A 20,001-nucleotide genomic window follows, 5' to 3' on the forward strand; every position below is an offset into this window, starting at 1 on the left:
AACTATTTCCGGTATTAGGCCAGCACATACTAAACATCATTAACATATCCCTAGTTACAGGATATGTACATGAGTCACTAAAAGTGGCAGTTATTAAGCCATTATTGAAGAAACCAAACCTAGAACCTGATAAAATGGAAAATTATAGACCTATTTCAAACCTTCCATTTCTATCAAAATTATTGGAGAAAACTGTTGCTAAGCAACTAAGTGCATACCTTAGCTCTAACGGTATCCTTGAAATATTCCAATCAGGGTTTAGACCCCACCATAGCACAGAAACTGCACTTATCAAGGTTACAAATGATTTACTACTGTCAGCCGACCGTAACTCTTGTGTTGGTTCTTGTACTCCTCGACCTGAGTGCAGCTTTCGACACAATTGATCATGGAATTCTACTGGACAGACTCCCGGCCTGTGTTGGACTTCATGGACAGGCACTCACATGGTTTGGATCATACCTATGTGACAGGAAACAGTTTGTCAAATTAAAAGAAGAAGAGTCCAACTCCTCAATAATGAAATACGGTATTCCACAAGGATCAGTACTAGGACCAGTACTCTTCTCGCTATATATGCTACCACTTGGCAATATTATCCGGGCACTTGGCGTGGAGTTCCTCTGTTATACGGACGATACACAGATTTATATTTCAACGAAACCTGGTGAAGCACTGCCGCTTTCAAGGTTAGAGGCCTGTATTGTAGTTATCAAGGTTTGGATGCTTTCAAATTTTCTGCTCCTAAATTCGGATAAGACCGAAATGTTGGTTTTAGGTCCCAAAATATTAAGGGATAAATTGTCTACTCTCACCTTAAACTGTGATGGTTATTTGGCAGAACCTAATATGGTCGTTAAAGACCTTGGTGTCACCATTGATCCTGATCTATCTTTTGACACACATATAAAAAACATATCCAGAATTGCCTTCTTTCAGCTATGCAACATAGGTAAAATGAGACATTTCCTGTCAGTTGGGGATGCTGAAAAATAGATTTTTCTCCTACAGAGCCCCACTACTGTGGAACCAGCTTCCAAAATTTATAAAGGAGTCAGACTCAGTCTCAATATTTAAATCTAGATTAAAAACGCACCTCTATGCTCAGGTTTATAATCGGTTATAGTCTGGAGACAGGGTGCGAGAAGCCTGTAGTCATAGAGCTTTGTGAGTGGCAATCCTTTCCTTACTGTCACCTGTCAATCAGCTGTGACCTGACTTTACATGGGCTGGCTCTTGATAGGCGGGTATGGTTGTCCACCCCTCATGACTGCATGGGCTCTCCATCCCTGTCCTAGTAGCTATGCAGCCATATATTACTCCTGGCGGGGTCTTCCCAATACATACTACTGCCACTTTACCAACTGTCTGCTATATTGCAAATTCCCTAATTGCCGTTTCTACCCTCTTCCCCACGCTGCCGGCGGGGCTCTTGCCCCAATCTTCGAGAGTGCTTCGAGAGTCGTCTGGTCTCCCCCACCTCTGCAGTCCAGCCCCTCTTTCGTCATTGCCTCCTCCCTGCCCACATCTGTCGCCACCTGCTGATCGCCATCACCGCCACCCGGCCCCACCCATCATCTGAGCCACATCATGAACCCTATAAAACTGACTGACATGTTGGTCACCAGTCGGCACCCTGAGCCGACCAGAGGAGGATGGGTTTCCCCCTTGAGCCTGGTTCCTTCCAAGGTTTCTGCCACAGGGAGTTTTTCCTTGCCACTGTTGCCTTAGGCTTGCTCCTGTGGGGGTTTAGGCCAGGATTGTCTGTAAAGCGTATTGTGACAACTGCTGTAAAATACACTATACAAGTAAAATTTGATTGATTTGATTGATTGCCTTCACTTGACAATCCATTCTCTCTTGTAGTGTCTATTCAGTATGGCTTGTTTTAACTGTAATGCAAAAGTAAGTCTATCTAAAGGTTTCATCTTGACAATTTGTGACTGCTTTGGAATACACTTCGACATTGTTCACCATTTCATTTTTTGGAAGTTGAATCGTCGCCACTTTGTGATTCTTTCTACATCAGTTTTTCTTGTTTTCCCCTGATATTAATGGATTCCTTAGTTGCAAACATTGTGAGCAACATAAAATTGGCATTAGAAAAATCCCCAATTAGAAAAATTAGATATCATTCAAATACATTGTAAAACTATATTGTAAAACTACACATGCATAGACTCTATATATACTATGAGCTATTACCACACACAATAAAGTACCTGTCTATATTTCCTAGATGGAAGCAATTAAACTTAGCACACATTAACTCTGCTAAAAACAGGGGCCACCAATTTTTGTGGGTGAGCCTTCATGCATATGCAATGTTTTAATGCCTGGCAAAAGCAGGTGTCAACTTAGGTTCAGCATGAGCACTGGTACAGCTGCTGCAACTGTCACCATCATTGTCATCAGACATTACAGGTTTGAATAGGGATAGTATTTTACACTTCCCTCTTCTCAATGCCCCAAATGAGCACGAAGCCACAAAATGTAAGATGGTCAAAAACCACACTATCACCATTCCTACAACATGAAAGTTTCTCCTCTTGCTGCATTTCCCCATTTTGTTTTTCAGTCCAGCAGAGGTATCAGAACCTGGAATCTGACAGCGCAAATTTTAAGCTTGCTGTCCTGAGGCATGACATTGATATTCTGTGCTATGTTTGTTGCTCTTTTCACCACAATTTAAAAACAAACTTTCAATAATGGTGGTAATATGTGGCTACATTCAGTTCAAAACTTTTACAGATATATCCCGCAAAATCAGCAGCTTGCATACACATCTTTCCCACAACAATTGTGGTATTTTGTACCTTAGTATAACTTACTTAGGTATAACTTCGTTTTTATCAATGCATCAGCATTTTTTCAGCAACAGTTGCAGAGATAAAGTTTTTGTTCCCTTTAAGGAAAGCTCTACTAAAAACCATTTTCTTAGGGACAAGGTTTGTCAGAAGAGTCAGTATTTGCAGATAAACCTTTGGGCATGACCTAATTGTAGAGTGTTCCCTGGATCAGAGTACTGACCCAGGATAAACTCTCCCACCCAATTTTGCTGTTGAGTATTTGCCTAAATCTGATCGTTACAATCTGTTCAGTTTAGTGAAATGTGGCTATGAACACAAGAGCAGGCCACAAAATACTATTTCATGGCATGCAAACACTAGCCTTGGCTATGCTGCCAGATAGTAAGTGTAAAGTTGCAATATTTTGTCTTTTGTTTTATAATGTGTTTTCAGTGGATTCCTAAATGTGTACGACAAAAGTTGGAAAGGCATGCCAATTTACAACTGGCCTTAAACCAAACATTTCGTCTGTTGTTGGTTTTATATTGGAAATTACAATTAATTTTAAGGATCATAATAACATTGCAATTACGCTGTAATATACATAATATTTTAACTTGTACATCTTGGCACAAATACAAACACCGACAGATCTATTTAATTATTTTTACAAATACAAAATGGCATATCATGTGTTGATATTAGGGCTGATCAATTATTAATATAATATAATCTTCCTCCGATATCACTTTGCAGCTTTTCAATTTTCACAATATCACAATGTTTTCTTGGAACTATTGTAAAACTGGAAATTCAAGATGGTAAACTTCCTCAGCACTAAGGGACCGTAGTCAATGTAGCAACACTTAATTTCCTGTTTATAGTAATTCATGATTAATTAATACTCATCTCAGTACAGCAGATCGAAAAATGCAGACATTAAATGCAGACATGTATAGAACACGCCTTAAGAAGGTGAATATTAGTGAAAAATCTTAGTCATGTCATGTCTTGACAGCAAAAATTATAAAGAAAATAGGTTCTGTAATCCAGGTCCTGCTGGTTTTTGTTTTCACCATAAAATTAGCAACAAATTAAAACCCAAAAAATGACAACAACAACAAAAAGCATGCCCAGTAGCCAAAAAGACCAGGACTGAGAACATCTGTGAGAAACACTCAAGTGACTATTAGCAATGATTAAAACTAATTCCGGTTTTAAGGGAATAAGGAATTTTATTATTGTATGGCTTTTTTTATTGTATTGAAACTTGGCACAGTGGCACTCCAAACAGCAGTAACAATTCTAGGAAATTATACATGGGGAGGCAAAATGGTGGCATGACAGATGCATTATTTTGTTGGGTATGAAGTGATAAAAATAATTAGAACGTTTTCAATAATAAAAAGTTGTTTTAGTTTGCTTGTGGCAGGACAAGGGGACGGGGGTTCGAGGGGTGGTATGTCACTGCTCGCTGGCGTTATTCGATGGTCAACTGGAGGCATTTGAACATTTGAATGTTGCACACCTGAGAGCGGTTTGGCATTCAATGAGCAATAAATGCCTTTCTCTTAGCGTGAGAAAGAATCAAGTGCAAGTGGAGAGAAAGAGAACCAGAGAAAAAGAAACTTGATAATTTTTGGTCCAGACCTTTTTTTTTTAGCAGAATAACTGAACAGAGCTTGAACTCCTGCACTGAAACTGGACTATGAATTTGCACTGTTGATTGAGCTTTTGTTCATGCAGTGGTAACCAACTTAGCTGGCCACTCATAGAGAGGGCAAAGTAGAAGTGGAGGTAGGCTCTGTGTTTTTCCACTTTCTGTTGATCCCTATCCAGGGTGTGCCTTCCACTCCTTTGTTTCTCTCCAATCCCCAAAAATAAACACTTTATTTGTTCAACCCTATCCTTTTGCACTTTAATTTTTATTGCACAACCACACATACCCATGCCTCATCCTTGGTCCCTCCACAGCTAAAAGATAGGGAAAAGTTTCTTACTCTAAACTTACTCTAAATCTAAGAAATTCCCATTTACAAATATAAGAGGAAGGCTAATATCCTCAGCGACTTCATTGGCAATGTCTTTAATACCCTGGCAGCGAATTTCAGAGTGTGTAAGGCTGGCGTTAAACTTCTAATAACCCTTACTTCGAGAGTATGTGACCATAAGTTTCAAAGACTGGGGTTGGTTAGGTTTCAGCATTCTTGGATAAAAGTGAAAAATAAACTTAAAATACTAGCCTAGATAACTAGATATTAAATGTAATATCTGCAGAGCAAAACATTATGTCAAAACATTACGCCAGAAAGAAGGAGGAGTCTTCGAAATTATGAGGACAAAGAAACATAACTGTCAGAATTTTGTGTGCTCAGTTGACCATCTTGCCGATGTCATGTCAAAAATGTCCCGCCCATCAAAATGTGCCCGGGGATGCCTTCAGGATCTCATGCCCAGAGTGCAACTAGTGTCATTCTTCATCTAATTTTAGGTAACTAAAATGCTCTGCCAGGCTCTGCGAAGGTAAAATAATACCACAATGTAAACTTAAAACAAAAATTTGGCTGTAAATATATTGTGAATGACATGAGCTCATGTTTGGGCTAGCTAGCTGGCTAGTACATTGAATAACTGAAATAATCAAGAAATTGGCCTCAACTTCACACCAAATAGCCAGAGAACACAGACAATGGTCCACATGCAAACTTAGATAGTTAGGGATAGTTGTGTGGGCGTATATATGGCTGCCCATGTTTCATGCAGTTCTACTACTCACCCAGCCTGTCTACTAATGCATGCCAGATAACAAGTGAAGCTTCAAAGATGATATATTTTTATTTGATTTAAAATAATATAATTTACAAATTTCTTTCTCACCCACCTGCGAGTAAACAGAGCATAATTGTTTGTGACCCAGCCACTGATTTTCAGTCAACCTGCACATTACTACTGGTCACCATAGACACCATTCAGCTGATTACCAAAGGGCATGGTACTAAGTGTTATGTCCAGTTTTTTAAAAACCCTAAAAAGTATAGCTAATTGTAATCACACTTAATTATGAGAGATTGTTTTTCAAACCAGAATTCAAGCAATTCACCTGCCATGCTAGTGTGAGCCCTCTCCAGACGGACATGTTGGAGCCACTCTGTCACTGTGATGGGCTAGGCATATGGTCACACATTAGAGAGAAACCAAAGGAAAGCAAAAGGATCTAAACTGTAAATTTGTTAAACTAATACACTGTTGGCCTCTTCTAGGCATCGCCACATTGAATATGAGGCAATTTCACAACAAAAAGTATTCTGATAGTGCTCCATGGACTCAGACAAGGTAGCTCATTTGTGGTGTTGCCCTAAGACCTCTGTACAATGCAATACGTGATGTTGAAACATGGCTTCTATAGCAAACAAGTTAACACACCTGATGTAGTACAATTTCATGGTATTAGACAATCAGTTGTATTTCTTCCTCTCATGGCAAGCTAGCCACTGTAGCTTACTCTTTATTTTACAAATATTTCAATTATACTTGCTGAATAAATTAATGTTAACTACATCAGTCAAGGGTGCAAGTCAAGGGTTTTTAAGATATCCAGAAAACAGCCCTTATGTTTAGTTCTGAATTCCAGTTCATATATGTAAAGACCACAGGCTTGTTGACGAAGAAGGCGATATGCTGTTAGTTAAACATACTTATTCCACCACTGTTCAAAACGCAGATTTACTACTTTCGATATGAATGCAGCCAACACAGGTGCACATTCAATCAGCATTCTGATTCTATATATCATTATAGAATATTCTATATTCTATATATTCTTCCAGAAAGTTGAGTGTTTAGGTAATATTTTCAACCTATGACATTTGATTTGCTGACAATGAGTGAATACGCACATGAACTCTAGAGGTCAGACTCACAGCTGGCTTAAAGGTTTGGACAATACAGTAGACAAAAATGATTATACTGTGGCTTCCACACAACAACACAGTTGCACACTGGTATCTATAAACTATGTAACACAACCTACACTCTGTAGTTCAATCATATTAGGCCACTGTGAAAAATTCTAATTACAGCCTTCGTTTATTTTTAAAAACACTATATAACACTGAAGAAAACAATACAATAAAAAGAACATCTTCCTGCGTTTTTAAAACTTTTAAAAAAATATTTTATGTGGTCTCACTTATGTGGCACTGTGTTAAACAGCAGTTAAGCAATAGAAAGATTCACCAGAAAGCAAACGTTAAGTTGGACACAGTCATGAGCTTCCTTATTATTCCCTGAAATTGTGGAATGCAAGTCAACAGCACTCCCACCAAGAAGACCCATTTCCAGATTCTTCCTCAGCAGCATGATCATATCCTCCTTCCACTGCAGGGCTGATTATGTGATGACAACCAAGCTGCCACATTAAAAAAGAAGTTTGTAACAAGCTCTCTTCTCACAGCCAAGTTATTAACCAGTCTAGTTTGTTTGGAGGGGAATCTACTCGCCCACAGCCTCAAATAAGAGTAAGAGTAATTGATTGTCTTGTACTTTTTTTTTACTGGACATGAAGTATGTTCAGGTTTTAGTTGAAAACACATCTCCACGTCATATCGTATGCCAGTCTCAGTGCGTTCCCAGCCAGTGTTCCTGTTGCTAATTGTAAGACAGCAATGAAAGCTGAAGCGAAAGCAAACAATGACAGCTCTTTTTCACCCAGAGCTGACATAAATTGGCTCTATGCGATCTCCTCGGTTGGTATCTGCTTGTCCTGGGAACGATTCACCCCATGGTGAATCTGCAACAGATATTTGGTTGCACGATATATGAAAAAGCAATGTTTATGGAGTTCACGGAAGTGCCATTTTCATTCTTTTCAAAAATATATAGGTTCTGTTGTGAGAACCAAAAGGTAGTTGCCAAATGCATTGTAAAAAAATGACATATTATCTTGGACATATGGACAAGGAATTATATGAATTTGAATGCAAGGAAATGAAATCTGTATGTCATTCATACTTTTATTATGACACTTGCAACAGAAGTGGGGTGATGCAGGGGGATTCGGGGGATTAAATAAGATACAATGTTTTGGCATTCTGATAAAAACACATTTTTGGCACACAGGCTAGCAATATTTAAAAACTTTAGAAATGATTTCTGTTCTAATTTACTCACGCTGAAGCAAGCTAGCTAGAGCGCTTTCTCTTTGAATCTTGTAATGCTTCCAGTGGCTGTGTAAATATGCTCAATAAACAACACAAATGTCCGACACCAAAAGACAATTGGCTCAAAGAAACAGTAGTTATTTTGTTGTGGTTCAAGTCTGGGTCATCGACCACTGTAATCTTAAAAAAACTCTGCATTTATAGATTGCAGTGTATTTTGTCCTGTGTTTTGGCTCTATTTTCTACGCCCTCTTTGCATTCAACACACCTCTTTCTTTTGAAACGCTCCGTACGCCACCATGCAGATACTCTCGGATGTTCTAGAACTTTTTTTAGACCAGTAAAACAGAATTACAATAGTCCAATCTACTTGAAAGCAAAGCATGAATGAATTCATCAGCTTTTTCTTGAGTTATAAATGGGCGTACTTCTGCAAGTTTCTCAGGTGGACGAAAGCTGTTCCTCACCTAGTTTTTGTGAGGTTTATAACTTAACTCTGTCTAAAATCACACCTAGACTTGTTACTTATGATTTAATCTGGGAAGCAAAATTTCCGAACCTATTAAAAAGTACATCCCTTTTGGCTTTGGGCCCGACTAAAAGTATTTCTGTTAGGATCATGATCGTTCGGCTCAATAGAAATGTATAATTGTGTATCATCATCACCATAGATGTGGAAGTTAACACTGTGTTCTCTGATAATATTACCTAAGGGAAGCATGTATAATGAAAAAGGAAGGGGACTAAGGCAGATCCCTTGTGCAACACCAAAAAGTAGGCTATGTCATATTTTTCTGACGTGATCTCCCAAGACTAATATAAAAGTGTCTCTTCATAATATACGTTCGGAACCAGTTAATAGCATAATTGGAGAGACCAACCCAGTTTTCAAGACAATGGATATGATTGTTGTGGTCAATCGTGTCAAATGCTGAACTCAAATATAAAAGAATATGGACAGAAATCTTGTTAGCATAAACACTGCGTCTAAGATCATTAACTATGTTAGAGCAGTCTCTGGACTGTGATTAGATCTAAAACCTGACTGGAACTTCTCTAGAATACAGTTTTCATAAAAAAAAGCTGTTAAGTTGATTATGAACTACTTTTTCAAGTATCTGAAGGGTAAGTTGGATATAGGCCTCTAATTACTCAGGACCCTAGGATCTAAATTTAGTTTCTTCAATAGGGGTTCCACAACAGCCATTTCAAAAGTGCTGGGAAAAATTCCAGTCTCTTGAGATGTGTTAATTATTTTTTAGAACAGATGTGGAGGCATGTAAAAAGTAAGATCAGGGTGAACTAATATTAAACTAAAAAACAAAAGCAATATGTACATAAAGAAGAATGCAAGTAGTTTGACCTAATATTAAATTCACTCCAATGCATTTGAGTGATTTTTTTATTTAATTTCAGAAATTTTGGTAGAATAAATACAACCATAATATGCTGATAATAATTTAATTGTATTTTATGAGTACAATCAAAGAGAAAAAACAATTGATGGATTGTACTCATTGGGAAGTCTTTGGTTTTAATCACCATGCGCTTCTACCTAATTGTGTTCAGGAAGTATGTGGCTGAATTGTGTGGCTAATAAAAGCCTTGTTGTAGTTGCCATTTAGAATTGACTGAAGTTACGTCAAGGATTTAGAAATGTGTAGAACTTACTAGATAATGTTAGCTAATTTGGGGTGGGAGGTATAACGGTATACCTGTATCCACAGATAGAGAATTATTATTTTAATATTAGCTACCCTCATTCGGACTAGCACAAACCACCATATGGATCAGCCCCATTCTATAAGAATTATTATTTTAATGTTAGCTAGCCCCGTTTGGACTACCAGAACCACCACATTGATTAGCCCTGTTCTTTAAGAAAACTTGATGGTAGGGCAATGTTACTCAATGTTTTCAATGTTAGCTAGCTAGCTAAATTTCAGGAGCAGAGCAGCTTCGTGGCGGGTGCAGACCATCACCAGGTCAACACTGACAGTATGTGATGAATGATGTTTTGAATGGCAGGCAATTAGAAAGATGGGCATGGCAAATAAGATTTCGATATGTTATATATTATTATAAATTATATTTTATGATAATACACATAATAATAATAATAATCATTCAATTTTATTTTTTTAAATAATTTTTTTTTAGCATTTTCCCTCAGCTTCCCTCCAATTTGCTGAGGCCCCCCTGGTGGCCCCCACTTTGAAAACCACTAACATAAGGTATTTAATGGAATGTCAGTAACATTTGTGTAGTTGTCCACTCATTCCAGCGGGTTCATATCAGGGATTTCCCTGTTAAGGGAATGGATTAATGGCTGGTCTGTACTCATCAACACTGACTACTAGCTCAGTCCATACAGTCCTGTGGGACATACCAAAGTTCAGTAACAATGGAAATTCACATTACTTTTCGCTTGGGCTCCTTGTAGGCTATACATCAATTGTACGCATTTCAGTAATCAGTCATATGAGTCATATGTTGACTAACCAGTCTACTGTTGACGTACAGGGAATAAAACAACTCGACTATAACTTCATTATTGAGTCATGTCAAGTAAAATCATGCATTGATTCTTATCCTTCTATGTATTCTGGGTTGGGTTTGGGTATGAGTGGGTTGATAATATGACTATAAACCCCACAGTCTGATAGAAAATGGCAGGTGCTTCTCCATTATAGACTATGGGAAAATCTTTTTGATTTCTGCAACTTCTGGCTCCTCAAGCCTCTCCAGTTCCTACAGTGCTGTGAAAAAGTATTTGCCCCCTTCCTGATTTTCTCTATTATTGCATATATGTCACACTGAATGGTTTCAGATCTTCAGAAAAAATTCAAAATTTGACAAAGTGAAACCGAGTAAACAAAACACATTTTTAAAATGATTATTTCAAGCATGTATTGCTTGTTTAAGGTCCTGCCACAGCATCTCTATTGGGTTCAAGTCAGGACTTTGATAGGACAGACCACTCCAAAACCTTAACTTTATTTGCCTTCAGCCATCCAGATGTAGACTTGATTTTGTGTTTTGGATCATTGTCTTGCTGCATATCCCATTTATGCTTCAGCTTCAGCTCATGGACAGACGACTATACATTATATTTAAGAATTTTCTGGTACAGAGCAGAATTCATGGTTCCTTCAATAACGCCAAGTCTTCCAGGTCTCGTGGCAGCAAATCATTTTTAAAGGTATTAAAATTATTATAATTTTATAATTATTTAGATTTAAAAAACCTTCTCATCATGTTTGGTAGACCTTGTGGAATAATTTAAAATCGCCCAAAAATAGTATAATAGTCGACTTTGAACCATTTCATTTCTGATATTGTGGTAAACTTTAGATCATAGTCCTGTAGAGCAAACCTTTTGTGGCCAAGTTTTAGCTTCCTGTGGTTTTGCCGGAAATGACTTCTTCTTTGCTGAAGTTCATGATTCCACTGACCTTAACAAAAATCCCATAAAAGCAAAACAACCCCTAACAGATAAATCACCATATTTCACCAGAGCTATGACGTCCTTTTCAACAGTTTCTGACGTCCTTTTCCTTCTTCTGTTGCCAAACGCACCACTGGTGTGCCTGGCCAGAAAACTAAATTTTGGTCTCATTTGCCATAGCACCTGGTTCCAATCAATGTTCTAGTACACAGAGCTAGTAAAGGTGGTTCCATTAGCCAGTAGCGAGATAAATAGTGATTTATCAGCATGTGATGCGAGTTGACAGGCTGTAAGCAGTAGAATATTGTTTGTTGCCAGTCTGTAAGATGCTCTAAGGATTATCTTGAAAAATGTTCCAAAACAGGTTCAGTACTTGGATAGTTTATACTGTAACAGCGTATTGAGACGAGATTCTCCATCATACTTTTGCTGTATTCTGCAATACTACCGTTTTATCATGCAGTTCTGAACATCAGACATACAGCGATCACATGATGAGTACATGGTGGTTGGAGGAACATGGGAAAAGCAGAAATGTTACCATTTAGATAAAGTGTGCATGGAGAAGGGGAACTCTGTCATTGTGTGACAAAGCGGAAAGCCATACGTAAATGCTGCAGCAAGACACAGTTCCCCAGCAGTATGCAGTACATGTATGGAATTATTTAAAATGACATTGCTAATTACAAAATGATAAATCAATAACATGTCAGCAATTTAATTCATATACATGTGCATAATTTGAAACAATTGAATTTAAAAAAAATCCAGCTTAAACCAGTGCTTCCAAAATGTGCAAGCCTCTTTACTTGTAGTGAGCACATCATTGTCCAAGATTTCCATCTGTGATTTCAAGGGCATAAAGATAAGTTATGACGTAAAAAGTAAAGCACACCCTCTCTTAGCACAACCTTTCTGCAAGGAAAAATGCATGTGCTAACCTTCACAGGTATGCATCATACTGGCATCACCATTCACAGCATTTGCAAAGAAATGCGCCTCTTTCAACTTAATCTGAGCCTCTGCTATTTTGACACATAAGCATTTCAAAGCACAAATAACTCATCTTTACAATCAAAGGGAATTAAACTTTAAAAAGACCCATTTTGAACTACAAATAACCCATCTTTACAATCAAAGGGAATTAAACTTTAAAAAGACCCATTTTGAACTACTCTTGATCACAAAACCTTTTTAATATTGTGTTCCTCACAACAACCTGGCCCCAGGCAACATCTATAATAAAACCCTTAAAATGCTAGAACTTCTAATCATTTTAAACACTGCTACCTTACTGTAGTTATGTCTGTTTTCACAAATAAAGACCAAGCCAGTTTGGAAAGTAAGGCTGTTATGAATTAACAATCTGTTATATTAACAAAACTATCATTCACAATATTTTAGTAGTTAACACAACAGTCTTGATGATCAAACCAAGCCCTGTTGCCAAGTCACCATCAGCATTTCAAAATTCATAATCTTTGGCCCCTGATTGGTTCATTCAGCAGAGGCACCTGGCCAAGTCCACACTGGGAAGCTGCTGCATTAATTCCCCCTGAATTATGCACTAGTCTCCCATGGGCAATAGATTCATCTCTCCTCAAATCTATGCTTGTGCGCCTGTCACACCGTGTGGCTTTTAGTGTGGTTTAATCCATTTACTGTGGTTTTAGTTTGCTTTGTTTGATTAAAATAAAATCCATCTTTAGGTTTTTTACATTTGTTGATCAGGTCGCTCTTATTTGGCTGACTTGACAGTTGGTCAGAATATTCCTTCAGGAGTAGCCTATTCCACTCAATAAAGGTCTTCCTGCCTTACAAGTTAAGTGATAGGGTGACCACCTTTCTTAAAGATGGTCTCTAAAATTTTCTGACATGCTAGTTTCAGCTCTGAGATGAAGGAACACTTTGGAGAAAACTTGGTAGGATTCTATCACATCTGATCAACTTCTCTCTGCATTTCAAAAAATATGATATTTATAATCTACAAATTAAACAGGTTATAAAATTGCAATGCATGCTATTCTCATTCTGCCCAGAAATATCCAAAACATTAGCGTAGGGTATTTTCACAACCATGTTTAAAAAAGGGGGGTGGGCTAAAATGAAAAATAAATAATACCATTATTCCCAAACTTGGCGGATATTACACCCACAGATGAGTCCTTATTTTTAATCAGTCTGACTATGTGCAATGACTGATACAAGTATATCCCTCTATACAGGCCAACATCTTATGTGAATTTTATAAGACAGGCTAATTATAGAAAAGTTACAAAAAGAACCAGTACTCTTGTTATGTTCAGTAAAATGAAAAGGTATAGAAAGATTTTTATTCACTATTTTGGATTGAAAAATATTGTGCCATTTATTCCCATGGAGAGCTATTGAACTTTCTAATTACTTCTTGATTCTCAGGGACATCAATATCATAATCTTAGATTTGTCACCACATTGTTATTGTACTGACCTATATGAGTTGTACATGACTTGTGAATTCAAAATAATTCATTGTTACGAGTAGCCAAATTACAAATTAAATGACCAAGTCAGTCATATAGAATATCATACTTTGCATATACCATAGCTTTTCAAATAATGATTATTTTAAAAAGATTTACTCACGTCTTTCTCTAAAAAGATAAACACCACATTATTACAGTATATGCATACATCCAAACCTGTCAGCACTACTTAGGACATGTATTGTATGCAACAGTCAGTCTTGAGTGCTATGAGTCATGTCAGAATGCACTTACAAATACACCGTTAACATCTCAACATTTTCTCTTCTGTGATTAAACACCACTTCAAGTAAATCAGTGACTTGAATGATTATTATATGCAAAGTGAACATGTACAGGAAGACTGAATGTGACAGCATGACAGCTCATTTAAACAAATGATCAATGAGCCCATCCCCTTCACAGCCCAACCCCTCAGCACATATTAGGGTCGGACAAATTGAAGACACATGTCCCCAGACATGACAAGAATATTGATTATAAAAACTCCTTCCTCGGTAAAAAGTCAAGGGTTTAGACTGAGGGTAGAACAATATTTTCAGTTGACTGAAGCATTTAAGAATAAAAAATGATCACTGGCATATTCATAAGTTAAGACTAGCTAGCTGTCCAAACACTTTAGATGTCCAAGTACTGTCGATATCAAACTGTCGATGTCAGAATAAAATAGTTCACCCCACCACATGCACATAACTTCAAAACCATAGCCTACAGCCTACTTAATTTCACCTCAGAACAGACTGGAGTAATAACATCAAGCACAAAATGACAACACTAACAATGAACGCAAAATCAAAGGTAGGCCAACCAAGCACTGAGAATAGATTAAATAATTTTAAATGAATATGTTGGACCCGTTATTTGACAGTAGTCAACTGCTAATCTGATTGACTGATATTTAACAAAAGCGCAATGCCATTCAATCAAAACGACCCCTCAGTGATCAAATTCGCCTCAAGCCACGCATATAATAATGTCAATTACAGTAGCAAGTAGGAGGGTAATGATGATCCAAAATGGTAACTCGTCCAGTGGACTTTAAACTGCCCTCACTGGGTGGTACGGTATACAGAATGAGCAAGGTTTGTTTCTGACAACATGAAGAGAAACTGAAACATTATCGCCGTGACATCACTCGTCCAACATAAGAGTTGAAGTCCGCAACACTAGTCATAAATCCGTCCACAACGCAACAGTGTTTGGTGGCACATTGACTTTACAATGTAAAGTCAAAATTAAGTGCAATCCGACAAAACGACAAATGCTGTAGGTACCACACTATCACGAAATGCTGTCGATATGATGAATCAACTTTTAACCAGAAAATTGTTGTTCAACTCGTCTAATGGAGTCAACTCCATTAAAGCGTAAAGGCAACATCGAAATAAATGTGCTCACATACACTGCAGTCCATACCCTATGTTGCGAAGCCCACAAATATTTGCTAGAAATAAATATCTACGGGCATTTTCAACGTTCTGATCATCTCCCAGTCTGTAGCTATTTTGCGTGTAGTCGCCCGTGTAATCCATCTGTCATCTTTGCACTTTATCACGACTTTGAAGACTGACGGGGGACTGAAGAGTTTACATCTTCTGATGATGTCGCTAATTATCTCACCAGGCCTGTTTAGAATTAATATAATTCAAAGTCATTCGAGATAGAAAAAAAACTAGCGAAAAGCTTCATCTTCATATCGCTCGAAGGACTGATTGCTTTCGCATGTTCGCTAAAGGGCTTAGGACATTGTTTTTTCTCATGCAATGGGAGCTCCACTTACTTCCTAATTCCATTATTTGTACATTTATAAGACAAATATCCATTGACAGGGTATTACAGTACCTCGTAAAGGTCTCCCGAAGCCATGCTGGGTTGCGGAACTTGGACTGTGCAATGTGCTTGGCAGCCTCGCTAGCTTTTTTAGCTCTCTCGGTGTATCGGAGAAAACCCCCAATAGACGGGTATTAGCGAACTGCCTTGTTATTCTGAGCCAGCCGCAGTAGCAGATCATCAGACAGCGTCAATCGAGCTACGATAGATTGCTTTTCACTTAGCACAAACAAGTAGATTGTGAAGGTGACGTAGCCTACATTGGCTTGGTACGAAATTTCTTTCTGAAATTAGTCAATCATCTGTGAAATCATCACGGTTTATGATAATTCCTTGGAAAAATGCACTTCTACGCTTAGGTGGAGGTGAGTGGAATTTACAGACTTCACTTCCAAGGATATAGCCTAGCTCATGAATTGTTTGCATTTTATATAGCTAGCTAGCTATGAAAAGATAAGGGTCATTTGAAGTATTGAATGGTTGATTCATTAAATGCTGTATGAATACGGGTTTTGTTCACATTTTTAAAAAAACTTACATTTTTTTTAGAAATAAAATTTTTTGACATAGGCCTACAGTGAATTACACGTGACTGTGAGCTAATTAGACATTCAGATTCTCCACTATTGTGTTGAATAATATTTAACAACACGTCGGATTTAAATAGTTAATATCAATTTCTTGAATCTACTAGCCAACAAGGTAAAGGTAATGTAAAATCCTACAATCCATATGCATACAATAGAAATCTCTCATTGCCTAATCAGTATTCATTTTTTGAAGGTAGCCAACACTGAAGCAATTTTAAATAAAAAACTTGTTTTCTTGGCCAAAATTCAATACCTCACTAACACACACTTACTACATTTGGATTTACATGGGGGTATGATGAGGCTTACTATGCAATTTAAAATTAATTTATTCTATTTCCATTGCAATGTCTCGAGCAGTCGTGAATGGTCGTGGGAAATATGTTATTAATGAATAGAAATTGTAAGGACATGAGGCTATGAGGTTTCAGGATTGTCACAATAAAGGCTTTGCTTTGGGTTTGACAACAATATACAATTCACAAATGGTACTGCCCGCCTGTATCATACAGACTGAAAACTATCAGTGCACACAAAGCCATAAAAGATTTGCTCTCCCTCATTATATTGTAAGGCTAATTTATTTCTTGGTTAGTTTACACTCTAAATGTAACCATAACTTTCTGCAAAACTGTTGCATGGAGCCTGGCCCCTGCATAGCAGCTGGCAGGGGTGCCACCAGGGATTCTGGGCCCCATGAACAGATCACACATTGGATGCCATCACCCCAGAAAACCCTATGTTCTCATATTTTTTGAGGGCCCCTGTCAGTCAGGGCCCTTGGAATCATCCTAACCCCCCTTACAGCACCCCTGGAAGCTGGTACAAGCCAAAGGCGTTGTTTGCTAAGAAGACGTTTCAACATGGAAGGAGTTATTCATAAAATGTTATTTTAAGATGTGGCAAAGAAGTTTCAGACAGCAACACCCTTTAAAAATATTTATTGAACCATTAGAGCACTAACGTGTTTCAGACATTTATTCCTTCACCAGAGCGTAAAGACAAAGTGGTCAAAACAATATTATGTTATCAGGCTGTGAAGGGCCACCATTAACACTGATTGGATACACCTGCATGTAAGGCAGGGATAATATATATATATATATATTAAATATATTCCCACAAAATTGCTGTTTAATTTTAAATGTCATAGAGGAAAAGGCATCAACTGCTGAAATCACACAGCTATATAGGCCAAGGCACTTCTAGCTGGCGTTAGTAACTGCGTCTTAAAATTATGCATATGAACAACAAAAAAAACATAAAAATGGATAATATTGAATATGCTTTTTAGGGGTGTGTACAAATGTGTGCTTCAAATGCAATATATCTGTATGAAACAATGTTTTTTGGTAAGAATATGAAATTATGCTCAAAACTGACAGCCACACAACTTGCCATATTATTTCACATTAGCTAACAAAGTACAAGTCACATCTCAGTAAAAATTGCTTTGCTGATATTATTTGACAGCTCAAAATATCTTTGAATAACCTTTCCAAGCTACTGTATAAAGACGGTATCATTGTGGGAACTTATTATCCTAGTTTTCCATACAGTCTGATACTATATATACATGCTTTTAAAGTTTTGCCCTCAGATATTACTGAGGAAAACATGACAGAAATGGAAGACCAAATGTGACAAAATTAAATAAATTGATAATTAAATATAATAAATAACCAATGAAGTAAATAAATTGGACATTTATGGTGCCCAAAAAAGTATATTTAGATGTATATGTGAGGACTCCTTTTGAAAAATGTAACAAAAAGTGCAAAGTTAATTGCACTGCTTTGGATAAAAGCATCTGTTAAATAGAATGCAATATATTGTATTAGATTGAGGAGATCAACCAGCGCCTCAATGACTCCTACAAGTGACTGAGCACGGGACCAAGACCTGGGGAACTGCAGAACCTTGATAACACCACCAGACCCCACCACTGAGTTCAAGGAGCCTACCCTGAAGGAGGTCCAGGAAGTCCTCAGAGCTGCCAGAACAAGCTCTGCCCCTGGCCCTAGTAGAGTGCCGTACAAGGTCTACAAAAGGTGCCTCAGACTCTTACACCAGCTATTGAGGATCCTCAGGGTGATCTGGAGGAGGGGGGAGGTAGCCCAGCAGTGGAGATTTGCAGAGGGCGTCTGGATTCCAAAGGAGGGGAACTCAGGTAACATCGAGCAGTTCAGAACTATCTCACTCCTCAGCGTTAAAAGCAAGACACCTGATGGAGTACCTCCTGAAGAACTCCTTCCTCAACACCTCAGTGCAGAAGGGGGGAGTCCCAAAGGTGCCAGGATGCATTGAGCACACATGGGTTGTCACTCAGCTGATCAGAGAGGTATGAAAAGGTTGAAGAGACCTGGTTGTTCTGTGGCTGGACCTAGCGAGTGCCTACAAGTCCATGCCCCACAGGCTGGTGGAAGTAGCACTAGTCCGGCACTATGTTTCAGGCGAGATCAGGGACCTCATTCTGGACTGGTACAACTGCTTCAGTCTGAGAGCCACCTCTGGAACTACAAGATCAGTATGGCACTGGTTGGAGAAGGAGATAATCATTGGATGTACCATTTCAGTGATCCTGTTTGCCTTGGTCATGAATATGCTGCTTCAGTCAGCAGAAGTGGAGTGTAGAGGGCCCCTGACAAAGTCTGGTGTCCGACAGCCCCCATCAGAGCCTTCATGGATGACCTGACAGTGACAACTGCATCGGTGCTAAGCAAAACCACCCAGCAAAATGGGTCATTGTGTTTCTTAAGGCAGGGGAGAAGCTGCAGGCTCAGCCAAGGGTGCAGGGTGGCTGCTCATCACAGCAAGGGACTGGCAGCTGAAGGTTGATTTGAGGAAGCAGCTCAAGTTCCCAGACATCATTGCAGTGACTATGCTCAGGCCAGACATCGTCCTGATGTCTAAACATCAAGACAGGTGGTCCTCCTGGAGCTGACCGTCCCTGGGAAGGCTGCTTGAAGTTGGCCTACGAGAGAAAGAGGGCCATGTACGAGGACCTAGTTAGCGAGTGCTGGAGGGAGGGATGGCGGGCACAATGTGTTTCTATGGAGGTGGGCTGCAGAGGCTGTGCAGACCAGTCTCTCCACAGGGCCTTCAAACCCCTTGGCATCACTGGACTGCACAGCAGGAAAGCCATTAAGAACACCACTGAGGTCGCAGAGAGGGCGTTAAGATGGCTGTGGATCAAAAGGTTTCTGTGACAACACATGCAACTTGGACACAAGCTAGGGGCTGATCAACCCTGGTTGGGTCGCCTGGGTGAGGGTGTATGATTGTTGAGAAACCCAAAACATCCCATGACCCCAGGTTGCATTACTGATGATGTTTCTAAGTACATCGCAAGATGTGTGAAATAGCTAGTGGAAACTACCTAGCGTGTCTACACAGAACATGCACTCAAATGTACACTACAGAAAAAGTATCCCACAGAAAATAACACAGAATTTATAAAATACAGATCAATAATCAGATGCTTTAAAAAACTGAAAGCTCTTATGTTAGTGAAAGTTTTAGCAAGGAGGATGAGTATGAGAGGATGAGCATGGACTCTTGGAAGGCTTCTTTGTTGAAGTCAGGATCATGACGGGTACCAGTCAAGGTGTCTTGGATGTGCACAGATCTTCCACTTGGATCTGGAATAAAAGTCTGTAC

General features: G+C 38.6%; 1 protein-coding gene across 1 annotated transcript in view; it reads right to left on the reverse strand.

Annotated features, from left to right (window-relative positions):
- The window catches only part of LOC135255241 (chromodomain Y-like protein 2), a 50,858-nt gene extending 34,934 nt beyond the window's left edge, over positions 1-15,924 (reverse strand). Inside the window, exon 1 of the mRNA XM_064336131.1 lies at positions 15,764-15,924. Within this exon, the coding sequence (XP_064192201.1) occupies positions 15,764-15,787 (24 nt within the window). The 5' untranslated portion in view covers positions 15,788-15,924. The remainder of the gene's footprint in view (positions 1-15,763) is intronic.
- Between the last annotated feature and the right edge of the window lie 4,077 nt (positions 15,925-20,001).

This window comes from Anguilla rostrata, chromosome 5 (genome assembly GCF_018555375.3).
Source record: "Anguilla rostrata isolate EN2019 chromosome 5, ASM1855537v3, whole genome shotgun sequence".
NCBI lineage: Eukaryota > Metazoa > Chordata > Actinopteri > Anguilliformes > Anguillidae > Anguilla > Anguilla rostrata.